This window comes from Echeneis naucrates, chromosome 5 (assembly GCF_900963305.1).
Source record: "Echeneis naucrates chromosome 5, fEcheNa1.1, whole genome shotgun sequence".
Taxonomy (NCBI): domain Eukaryota; kingdom Metazoa; phylum Chordata; class Actinopteri; order Carangiformes; family Echeneidae; genus Echeneis; species Echeneis naucrates.
This window is the reverse complement of record NC_042515.1, coordinates 10,546,437-10,558,663: the sequence shown is the minus strand read 5'-3', so window position 1 is coordinate 10,558,663 and position 12,227 is coordinate 10,546,437. Positions and strand designations below refer to the sequence as shown.

General features: G+C 40.9%; 1 protein-coding gene across 2 annotated transcripts in view; it reads right to left on the bottom strand.

Annotated features, from left to right (window-relative positions):
- Positions 1 to 359: 359 nt before the first annotated feature.
- skib (v-ski avian sarcoma viral oncogene homolog b) overlaps positions 360 to 12,227 on the bottom strand; it is a 29,814-nt gene continuing 17,946 nt past the window's right edge. Inside the window, exons 2-7 of one of the 2 annotated variants that reach the window (XM_029503107.1) lie at positions 4,508 to 4,621; positions 4,159 to 4,262; positions 3,817 to 4,058; positions 2,919 to 3,193; positions 2,576 to 2,806; positions 360 to 2,476 (exon numbers count right to left, since the gene is read on the bottom strand). In XM_029503107.1, coding sequence (XP_029358967.1) covers positions 2,255 to 2,476; positions 2,576 to 2,806; positions 2,919 to 3,193; positions 3,817 to 4,058; positions 4,159 to 4,262; positions 4,508 to 4,621 — 1,188 coding nt within the window. In that variant the 3' untranslated portion in view covers positions 360 to 2,254. The remainder of the gene's footprint in view (positions 2,477 to 2,575; positions 2,807 to 2,918; positions 3,194 to 3,816; positions 4,059 to 4,158; positions 4,263 to 4,507; positions 4,622 to 12,227) is intronic. The other variant, XM_029503108.1, reaches the window with a different exon arrangement.

Below are 12,227 nucleotides of genomic sequence, written 5' to 3'. Positions count from 1 at the left end.
ATTTGCTACCTGTTATTCAGTGCACGATAGTGAAGTTGGTGAGAATACACATTCATTTTGCATGTATATTGTTGTGATTCAAATTACTTATACTTTGGCTGGATTCTGCAGTTTAGGATTAAAATCCTTGGCACAGTGGATATCTGTACCATATTTCCATTCCCATCTTGCTGGTTGTGCTAAAGATAAGAGTCAGCAGGATTTATTCCCTGGGGAACATGGATGTCTGGACAAAATTAATGCGGCATTGACATCACAGGAGCTATTCTGGTAGCATGGCTGGAAATACATCCAAAAACACGCAAACATGCACAAACACTAGTTCCATTGTGGTGAAAATGAAAAACACCTGAACCCTGTAGGATTGACTTAGATTTTAATGGGTATTATACAAGTTTTTTTCCAAAGGAAAAAAAGAAAACATTGAAATAAGAGGCAAGTGAAACCCCATTTCCAAACCAAAACTACAACAGCATCAGCTAACAAAATGGATATTGCTATTACACTGTACCCAACAAATACTGAGCGAGGGTATCATAATGATAAGACATAAAAGTGTTTCTTGTCTAAATATAAGAGAGCACCTTAAGTTGAAACCACGAGAAGACCTTTCTTCTTCTCTATCTGATGCGGCAGCTGGAGGTGCAAATGATTCAAATCCATTTTTCAGTTTTTGGTCTGTGGTGTAATATATACTCTATAAGTCATCAAATAATAAAGATCTTCTCAAATAAACAAAATCAAGAGAGAAATTATAATAATCTGTTTCATGTGTCAAACCTACAAAAACTACTGATAGGTCAAGTTCACGACTATTTATGGTTTACATCCATTCTGGTAAATGCCCTGTGATTGCAATTATACTCAGGGATAGAACAATGAAATTGCAGTTTTGCAAATCCAAATATAGTCTCTTTTTGGTTTCAAGTAAGAGCAAAAATAATATCCATAATCAGTTTAAATCTGGAGCAAGCAAGCATACCAACACATATCTTATTTACAATATTATTGTATTTACATCAGAGGATACTGAGGGAAAGTGTGTTTAAATTCAAAATTCATGTTAATTTGTAACTTGAAAAATGTAACAGGGAGTACAATGCACAATGCAAGGTTCTTTAAAAAGTGCAATTCCTTTTCTTAAAGTAAAAAAATATATATCCATATTTTGTATATATGTAGAAATGTTGTTCATATAAACAGCATTTGTTGATTTAAGAGCCCTAAAACCAGTGACTAAAAATGAATGCTCTCTGTTGATAGGCAGCAAATTATTATAGAATATAAATTATTTTACAATACTCAATAGAAAATCAGAAGTACCGCATTTCAACAAATACAGACAGCTATTAAAGATTTTTTTTTTTTCTTTTAGGAGGGCATTTGGAGACTTATCTGCACTAATGTGGGCAAGAATATTTACTATTCATCACGTTTGGTTGCAAATACATTTCTGGAAAGCAATGTTCAGACAACAAATGAAATTGCATCATAATATTAAAAAGTAACACTTCCATAAAATATCTAAACCATAAAACAGTGGTGGACCTGAAGTCAGTCCACGTAACCTCCAATACTTCAGGTTTATAAAATACAAAAGGTAGACAAGCTGGTATACACGTGTACATGTTTGTATATGGATGTGTTTTCTTGCCTGTGGAATAACAGTGCTGCGCAAGCAATATGTCTTAAAAAGTACATCCTCTACACAGTTATAAAAAGCAAGCTGATATTAAAAGTAAATAGTGGTAAACTGGTGTCTCGTTTCCAGTGGTCTGCAATGACACCTTTGAGTGTACCAATATTTTGTGGCACCGAGAGTTTTCATCGTCTGCTCACGTTTCACCAGGCGCAACATATTTCTTCCCTTCATATTCAAGTAGTGTTATGTGGCTATATTTGCACATCTTAGAATAGCTTATACCAAAATAAAATCCTTGGACAGAGTCAGGTGTGTGTAACCGAGGGCTCTGACGTCACTGGAGAGATGTGTGTTCATCACTTTAGTCTTTTTTAGTTTCCCGCTCTACAACATGCTGAGACATCATGCTACTTTCCAGTTCATTTCATTAAATTCATATATTGTCATAATAATATTGAATAATATTGTATCATATTATATATGACAGATTTTTCCTCTACAAAACTGACTTTGCTTTTTGCTGAGTCTCTTTTCCCTAACAGGGGGTGCAACAAAGTCCCTTATCGTGCTCCTGTTGTTTGAGTCCCTTGCTCAAGTTTTGAATGTGCAACTTTAGGATCCATTGGTAAGTTGTGTGGTCTGTCTGTGTGTGTCTGTGTTTGCATCCTTGGCGTCTCCAGTAGGGCTGTTGTTGGTCTGCGCGGCCAGCTGGACCTGCAGGTCTTTAACAACACTCTCCAGGCTCTGCCGAGCTTCTCTCTCCTGCTGGAGCTCTTGCCTCAGCTGCTCGCGATCGGCTTCTGCTTGCTGTAGCTGCACATGCAACTCTTCAATCTGCACGACACAGGCAACCGTCAGTATGAAGGACGCACACCTAAAGCGACAGGATCAACAATCTGTTATCTTTCAGGGCTAGTTTTGGAGAAAGCTTACCTGAGTCGAGTACTTGGCCCGGAGACGCTCGGCCTCACAGCTCTTGTCACAAACTCGCAGCTGTCTCTCCATCTCCAGTTCCCTCTTCAGTCGCCCACAAGACTCCTCTGCATCCCTCATCTTCCTCTCCCAATCCACACGAAGGCGTTCAATCTCCTTTCGCAGGTTGCGTTTGGCTTCGATGGCCTCACGAAGGCGGCCTTTCTTAGCCACCCTCACAAACTCCAGTTCCTGCAAAAAAAACAACAAAAAAAAACCAACCGAGAATCATTTAATGTTTCAAACGCTAATTATCATACTGCTGTCATGCAGCCCGGCACTTCGTGAGAGCAGAATGTGATACCTGCAGAAGGCTGCGTTTAGCTTGCACAGCAGCTGCCAGCTTCTCCTCCTGCTTAACTCTCATCCTGACAATCTCCTGCAGCAGTTTTTCCCGGGCCTCTTTGGTGTCCAGGTCTGTGTACATCATCTGCCTCAGGGTGTCTATCTCTGGGCAAATGGCCCCCGACAGCCAGACAGGCCCCTCCTGAGCTCGAGCAAAGCCCTGATGGGTCAGAGCCAGAGACCCATTGGTGCAGGCTGACAGAGGAGAAGCCAGAGAGGAAGGTGGCATTGGACCTGAGGGAGAGAGAGGGAGATAAATAAATCAGTTTCAGTTGTGATAATCACATGTTAATGCTCAAAGAATTAGGTGGGGTGTAAAAGTGCTGATGTTGTGACAAAACTAAAACTGGAACTTTTTTTTTTGTTGGAAACTTTCATTGTATTAGTAAGTTTTAAGTTTTCAGTCACATTTTACTATGTTCTATTCATCCATTAGATAATTTCAAAGAGTGATATTTTAGTGAAAGCTACTCTTGCACTGTACAAATGTAGCTTCATAATTGAATGTTTCTGCCTAAAACCTGCATCAGCATGAGCCTTTCCTTTTTATAGGAGCTCTTGTAAAATATTACAAAATAATTGTTTGTCCTATGGTTAATTAAAAAATCCACATTTTTAAGGCTACCAAAGAGCTAAATAGGCGCATTTTATTTCTCCTGTACGTCTTGTACTCGACACCAGGGGGCGCATATGTACAGAAATCACCCTGAGCCAGCTGAAATATGGCTCATTTCCTGTGCAGCTCACTACGTGTAATAAAAGTTGTAACTGTAAAATCTGTGCTGTGCTGTGTGACTGAAGGTTGTGAGGTTCAAACTCTGTTTTATTCCAAACTCCAGATGAAGGGGGGCACTCACAATCATCACAGTCATCCACATCAATCTCTCCATCTGTGTCCATGTCATCGGCTCGGTTGGCGGCAGCGGAATGGGCTGTTTTTTCTGCAGGTTGTTCGTCCCCATTATGCAGCTCCTTCGGCGGCCTGGAAACGGGTCCCCTGCCAGGAGCGTGGCTGTCTCTGGGATGGACCGGAGGGGCCAGGGGAACTTGTGTCAGATTAGGAGCTGCCAATGTCTCCTGATTCTTTGAGTAGGACCTACTGAAGCATTAGAGGTAAATGTAAAAAACATTTGAATTCTTGTTTAAGAAATATGATGTCATCAAAATTTCAAACTATCACAAGCTCTCAGATGACTCACCTCTCCACCTCATTCTGAGTGGCTGGTTTCTCTTTTTCTGCAGCTTTAGGAGACCAGGGGCGGAAAGCCGAGGGCCTCTGCTTCAATTGGACCTGTTTCAGGTCCTGGAACAACAAACACAACAACAAGCTTGGATAAACCCACAGTAAACTATCACTGGAACAATAAATCAGCCGTGAAAAACAAACTCAAAGGACCCTTTTTATTTAACAAGGCCCAATGATCAAGTCAAACAAAGATGACAACATGATTATTCAAACACGCAAAGCTTTAACGTCACCCTTTTCAACCTTGAATTCAACGCCAAATCCAATGTCACACCAGCGACATGGATGCAGAGTATACAAACCTGGTGTGCAGACTTTGAGAGCGATTGTAACCAGTCCGGTTTTCTGTCTTTGTCAGCTGATGGAGACTGTAATTTATCGAATTTAGACCTCTTGGCTGGGACTGGGCTGGGAGACTGAGGAGAGAAGGAGGAATAGATGGTTAATCATACGCATCCTTCCAATGATTAAGTGCAGATGTTACATCATAAAGTACAGTAGACATTTCAAGAGCTCACAGTTTCTAAAGATGATTCAGTATGGCTGTAGATAGCATTATTCATAAGCAACTCTTGGATTTGTCAGAACATGGCTTGGTCCAAAACTGATTTGTTTTTCATCTCAGTCATATAATACTTGGATGAAAAGAGCAGAGTCACAGAAAGGTGGAAAATGGATGAAAACGGTTACAGAGAGAGAAGGAGGATAGAAGATGCGTCTGTGTAAGCATTCAGTCTCTCAGCTTGGCATGTCTGCATGTTTTTGTGCGTATGCGTGTGTGTGTGTGTGTGTGTGTGTGTGTGTGTGTGTATGATCAAGACTCAGAGCTGAGCAGACACTCAAGCTGGTCTGGCTGGCAGCCAGTAGGGCTACTTTGCTCCCTGCCAGGCAGAAGAGGCGCCGTCAGGTGGAGCAGATCGACTCTCTGAACCACAGAAATATTGTAATATAGAGACAGAGCGAGGAAAAGAGGGAGACGAATTAAAGTAATTGCACTCAGATCTGAGACAATTGAGCTGAAGTGTTCAGTGACGATTGCAAGTTAATGTAGGGCTGCAATATATATATATATATATATATATATATATATATATATATATATGGTGTATGTATATATTCCGTGTGTGTGTGTGTGTGTGTGTGTGGCAAGCTTGGGGTCATGTTGAGGTAGCAAACATCCTCAGCCCTCAGGTCTGCACTTGTCAGACAGAGGATATGTTTACCTAGGCAGGCACAGAGGCCAGCATAGACCTGCCTGCCGCTCTCTCTCTCACTACTATGACATTCTGCCTCCAGGAATGGCAAACACTCCCATCTCCTCGTCTGCGTGTGTGATTCGAGACAAATGATTACTCTGTCTTCCTCAAAATCCTCAATGGAAAACACTCCTGTGGGGTTGCAGGTAGTTGTGAAGCCTTAATCGTTGCACGTTGCAATCAACTAAATATGCAAATGCATGAAAAACCTCAATTTGCATTAAGCAACCTGGTTGGTAATGAATCAAGGCTCACAGCTTTTTTTAATAGCCAGGTGCTCTGTGAATTGTGTGTGTGCGCACACACAACATTCGTGGGTGTTGGGACGTGTGGCTAAGTGAGTGGTTGCGGGTGTGGACATGCATATGTTTGTGTAGGATGGTATGTGTGCATGTGTGTGTGTGTATCTAGTACAGGGTGGAGGTGTTTGTCAGGTCTGGCAGTTCATATAAATGAGATCCAGAAAGTAAAGTCTGCTGCAGTTTAGTCAAAAAAAAAAAAGTCTGTCAATCTACAGACTGAATTATACCTTGATGATGTACATTCTCTGGTTAAATCTTCTATCTACTGTCCAATTGCTGTATTTTATTCCCTTCTTTAATTCAGCTTTATTAATTTAATTAGTATACAACATGAATGTGGATTATCACAGTATCTTCCCGCCCCATTAAAGTCTTTAAACCAATCTTAAGACCCATGCCCTCTTTTTTAAACAACAAAGCTTCTTTTTTTATTTTATTTTTTACTAGAATCAATTGTATATTATTTTGTAATGTTGTCTATGAGGACTTATTTTCATGTCATTATTTATTGAATTTATATTGTTTCATTATCATTTTCCTAATTTTACACTAGGTCCTTTGTTGGTCACTTAGGGCAGTGGAGACAAGTTGAAAACAACACTGACAAATCAAATCATCACTGTGGATCAACACTAAATTGTGCTTTAGTGCGAAACAGAGCTTTCTTTTGGCTGAAAATGTTGTTGTGTCAGTGAACCACAGCAATGAAGTTGCAGGCAGACAAATGAACAATGAGCTGAAACTCATTAAAATAAAAAAAACTCGATGTGGCCAAGGAGAGCAGCTGATTCAGGTGATGAGGTTAACATAGTTTTCATGTTACCATTCAACATGTCTTCATTCTAAAAAAAAAAAAAAAAAAAATGAATGGCAGTCACTGTAAAACACTTAGGTGGAAATTTGTTGTTTAAATGCACTCAATGACTAATGTGACAAGGAAATAAAAACAGTTAATGAATGTCCGCATTGCCACCGTATTGCACAGCTAATGGAGCATGCATGAGGTGCCCCTGCTCTGTGTGTTTGAATACTCCCTGACTCACACGTCTCTTTACCTGTCTAACCAGTCGTCTACATTACACACATGCACACTCATTCACACATGTTGTGGAGTTTGGTTTTGCTACTGGAGGGTAATTCTCTTAACCCAGACCTCCTGCTGACTCTGTCCTGTTCAGCAGCGGTGACTCGACCCCTCACCTGCCTGACTCAAGGCCAGCGGTTTTCTAAGAACTGCTGCCCCAATGTAATCAGACTCTGTAATTACTGACATGACTGTTGTTTTCCCGACAAAGGATGTCTGTCTGTCTGGGGCTATTTCTACCCTGAGGTTTGCAGCTCCAGGAAGGCTATGAGCACTAGACATAATAGAGTCAGAAAACAGACACTCCCAGACACCACAAGGGACCTGCTGGCTAAATCTGACACTGACCTCACAGGAGAGCAGCCGCACGGGCTTTACTCACCACCACATCATAGACATAGCATGGCCACGAAGTCATAACACCCTCCTCACACATCCTACTGCCTAGCAGGTCCTCAGAGCCAGATGATAGGACATCCCTCCCCCTTCTCCCTCCCTCCCTCCCTCCCTCTCTCCTGCTCGCTGTGTCTCTCTCGCTGGTAAGAAAGAGAAGCTTCCTCTGAGGAGTTTGCTTTGGCTGAGTCCCCTGTGGGAACTGAGACTTGAGTGGGAGGGGGGTGGGCCAGGGGAGTGGGACCACAGAGGAAGCACTGAGCTGAAGGAATGTATGCTCGAAGGCCAAGTGCAGCCTCCCCTTTAAGACTCCATTCAAGCATTGCTCTTTTCATCTTGCTATTGTATGATATTTCTTTGGGGCGCCGTAATGAGGGAGCATTTCAAAGTAAACCTGTAGGCTAAATACTGTCTCATAGCAGCTGGGCAAGTGTAGACATGGTTGATTTTTTAATTAGTGCCACATAAAGGCATGGTAATACTGGGATAAGCCTCAGCTATTTTCATGCGGGCATAGCAGATAATCACAGAGACAACACATGGCAAACATATCAATATCGATTCTAAGAGCACTGGGTCTGACCTGCTTCAAGAATCATTTGTCGATATGGAGCTAACTGGAGCGTGATGGGGATTGAGCTGTTATTTCACTTGAACATGGAGCTAATCGACAATATTTGATTACTGACCACTCGCTAAACCAGTTCTGACATTTGGCGCGGAAGAGTTTTTTAATCAAGCCCAACCATAATATCTTGAACCAGTGTGCCTGAGAGCTTCACTATCACAACCCCAGAGGACTGGCAATTGAAGGGTTGGGGCGCAAAAAACATCTTCACAATTACCTCTGAAGGTTTCTAGATTTTTCTGTGAAGAGGGGAGAGACGGACAATTGGAAAGCGATGACAGAAGGGAGTCAAACAGGATGGGGCAACAGGTATAAGGCCTGACAGGTCATAAGAGGTGTAACCACCAAACTTCTCCTGGGGATTAATAAAGTATTTTCTTTTGAATGCAGCTTAGGAATTATTGCAGCTTACTCATAGTTTATTGCCACATCATCTTAGGTATTTGATATTAGCCCGGTTCTAATTCTCAAGTGTCAGCAAAAATACATAAGTTAATGCATTAGATTAAATAAATCATTCTTTAAATGAAAGAAAACGGTAATAGTTTAGGAAATGCATTCATTTTCTTCCTTGCGGAGGTTGATTTGAAAATAGCTGCCTAAAAGTGACCGTTGTTGGTGCTGGTAATTCAATTTTGTTAAGGCAAGCTGTCTCCCGTCACAATGTTAGGTAAAGCCAACTTTACAAATATGTCTATTGAAAGTGCAATAAGTTGAATATGTTTATTACTTCACTTTCGAACTCCTTTCGTAGTAATTTTTCTCTGCCTCATGTAAAAGTCAGTGACGACAGATGAAAACCGAAACCTTCCGCATCTGTTGTAGTACAAAAAACAAGAACAGATAAATGTAAAAAAAACAAAAACAAAACAACAACAAAACCTCGGACGAAATCTTTGTAAAATAAAAACATGGGGCAGCACTTATCTACTGAGACAAAAATAGTTTCCCCAGCTGAACTTCCTCAGGCGGCAGTCATACAATACTAACGCATGCTGCACGATAGCATGGCATTAAGAAAAGCGCACAGCAACAAGACACAACAGTTTCAGATTACGACCTCCTTTTCCCTCATAAACCCCTGAATGTAATCCCCAGATCGACATGTGCTTAGTGGGGAGCTGTCCCACTCAAGGGCACACCAACTGGCACAGCTCACTCGGGTGACGGCCTTAGTTGGAAGTGAGAGAATACTAGTTTTAGTAATCTGATACCTGTAGTTCGATATGGATGGTCATAGAGGTGCCTTGAGCTCTCTATTCAACTCTCGCTGCATAAATTGTACGACAGTCCCTTGATTTATATAAAGCCCTGTGGCCACCTCGTAACAGCTGGGGGAAAATTATTGGTCTCTGCCCAGAATATCCCTGAAACTTCATCCCTATTCCACACAGCTGCAACACCAGCTTCCATTTCCTCTCTCTAAATGCTTACTTAATTTATCGATGTATTCTGTTTCTGCTGCATCCAGTTTGAGGATATATTGTTTATATAGCTGAACTGAGCAATGACAGCATGGGCACACAAAGAGTGCTACAGGGCTCAGTATAAGGTAGGCATTACAGGAAAGCTTATTGGATTGTCCTAATTGTCTTTAGGATTGAGACTTTGATGAGGTCTAGGGTGTACGGAGGATGAGGAGCTATTACTAAAGGTGGAAAATATCCACCACACGGCCTGACACACATGGCTTCAAGGCAGAAGAGTGTTAAAGCACTGTTCTCCATTTGTCAGCTCTGAGTTGTGTTTGAAAAATTGATGATTGAATGGCTCCAGCGAAAGGTGCTCGGGTAAATCCTGAGAACACTGTTCATTTGTGTTTGTCTGCCTTGTACTGTCATTTAAGTGTTTGTCAATAATTGAACCACTTAAACCACTTAAATGTCAATAAATTTCAATACACTTTAAATTAAGGTTCGTTTTCTACAGAGATGCAAGTTACAAACCCTGAATTTCCTCCGCGACTACTTCATACTTTACGCATCACTCTTGTCATATTATTGTAGTAGCAGATTTCACCTGCACAAAAAGGTCCGACTTCATTTGCTTCCGTCTGCGCTATCTTACAATTCATCCAAATCTGGGTGAAAACTAGTAAGGCACGCTGAACTCAATTTTCCAACAAGTTTCCTTTCCAGTTTTTTAATCTCGAAAACAGAAAACAGTGAACTGCCTGTGTGTGCGTGGAAAGATTATCTCAGCGGTGAGAGCAAACAAAAAGGAAGATTACTGCACTATCGTGCCACGAGAAATTAATTCCAATTCAGGTCCAAACATGGCAATCATAACAACAGTACATGCCCAGCTGCCTGCCTTTTCTTACAGTGTATTGATGGGGGTGTCCAAATCACTCTGTCTCTCAGAGGATGGCCTCAGAAAAAAAGGGCTCATAAGTTATTTCAACAGACATTGAAACCTGAAACTAAAGGACATGAAACAGATATCTCAGCAGATTATACGTTATTAGCGCGAGTATGTTTAGTATGGTTGTGAGTGAAAGTATTCTTAGGAAAGGAAACGTGCTCTGCGACTGTTGTATTTATAGACGCACATAGCGCCAAATTCAGCAGATAGTTGTCTGAGCCCTCCTGCTGTAGTAGTATTGGAATAAGGGAATTAAACATCAGACTGCATGATCTGAGGAAACCAATAAAAGACACACACACACACACACACACACACACACAATATCTTTATGCTTCTGTTCACATTTAGCACACTTATAATGTAGGAGCAGCTGCAGCGCTAACCAGGAGGCTGGAGGGGATGAAGGTTTATGAGAAAGACAGAGAAAGAGACACTCTGCTCACAGTGAAATTAATTCTCTCTCCAAAACATATTCATGTAACTTTCTGGAACATCTTGACTAAGAAACAGAAGAAAAAAAAAAAAAAAAGAAAAAGAAAAGAGGAGTGTACAAATTTGTGAGGCACTTGAAACTTCACTGTGAGTATGAAACATCTCACAAAAGGCAAAGGTCAAGCAGATGAAATATTTAGTCATGTAAATTTTACAGTTATTTAAGTTCTTCTCTCCCCTCCATCTTCTATTCGATGTGAGCCATAGACATAGACAAAGAGATGTGATCGGATGTTTTTTTTTTTTTTTTTTGCTGTGACACCGTGAACTCACACTGTCTATGCGCTCATGAATTAAATTAAAGGGGGAGCTGTCGGAAATTCTTTGTTAGGCGGCTAAAATGGTTACCAGATACTGTGACACTACTTCCTGTACCTAAAATAGAGATGCCTCAGAGCCTTATATGTGTTCACACTGTTGGTCCAGGATTACAAACCAAAGAAATATTTTTATACTTCTATCCGGTTGTCATGCAGGTGTTGCATAAAATTTGATGGTATTTCTGTGGCTCTTTCCTGTCTTTCATACATCAGTGCGTGCCTTCACAGAACATGATCTCTGTTGTGCAGCAGTGCCAACACCATCTTTGCCATGCAAGCTTAATCCCTTGGTATTTCACTGACCCTCATCTGATTCTCTGTTGGCGATGCATCGCTTCCTTTCCAAATGATTATGATTCCTACACATTTCACATACACATCACACATGCATTTCCTTTTTTAATGGCTTGAGCATATACTACAATGACTGATGCTAACATTTACACCTCTCGACAATATGTAAACAAACAGCAACTGTGATTGAGTAAATCTTTTCTTAGACTGCAGTGCCAGCTTATTAAGTGATTTCTAAATATAAAATGACTGAACGCAGCTCGGTTTGCTTTGATGAGATTAACAAGGATACACAACACGAAGATTTGTACTTTTGTCATATGTGTAATATTTCCAGAAGAAGGAATAAGCACATTTCATAACAAAGAAATATCTAGGTCGAGGTCTTTTTCCCTTTGCATGAAGTGGCGCAAACTAAGATTGGTGACTACAAAACATCGGGTTTGTTAATAGAGTTCTTTTAAAGGGGCATTCCACTGATTTTATTTTCAGCAGGGAGACCTCGCTGAGGAAAATTACAAGAAGATCCACAGCAAAGCAGCAGAGATGTCCTGGCTTTTAGCCCTTAATGTTCAAAAACGCTGGATCCTACATTTCCCATGATGCAAATCAGTAGCCACTGTCAGTGTGTCGCTATTTGTAAAATGAAAATCATTGGCAAAGAAATACCTGATGGAGGAATGTTGAAGATTAAACTAATTAACTGCAAAGATCTGGAAACATGTTTGAAGTGGAAGTGTTTTTAAAATCAATTCCCACCGACAGAAAACAATGCTGTCCTTTCCCAGACAGTTCGGTGTGCTAACAACCTGACCTCTCATCAGTGGCCTAATGGCTCCCAGCTTAAAAACTTAGTTTGTCATGGATGTAATGACCCTGCATGCGT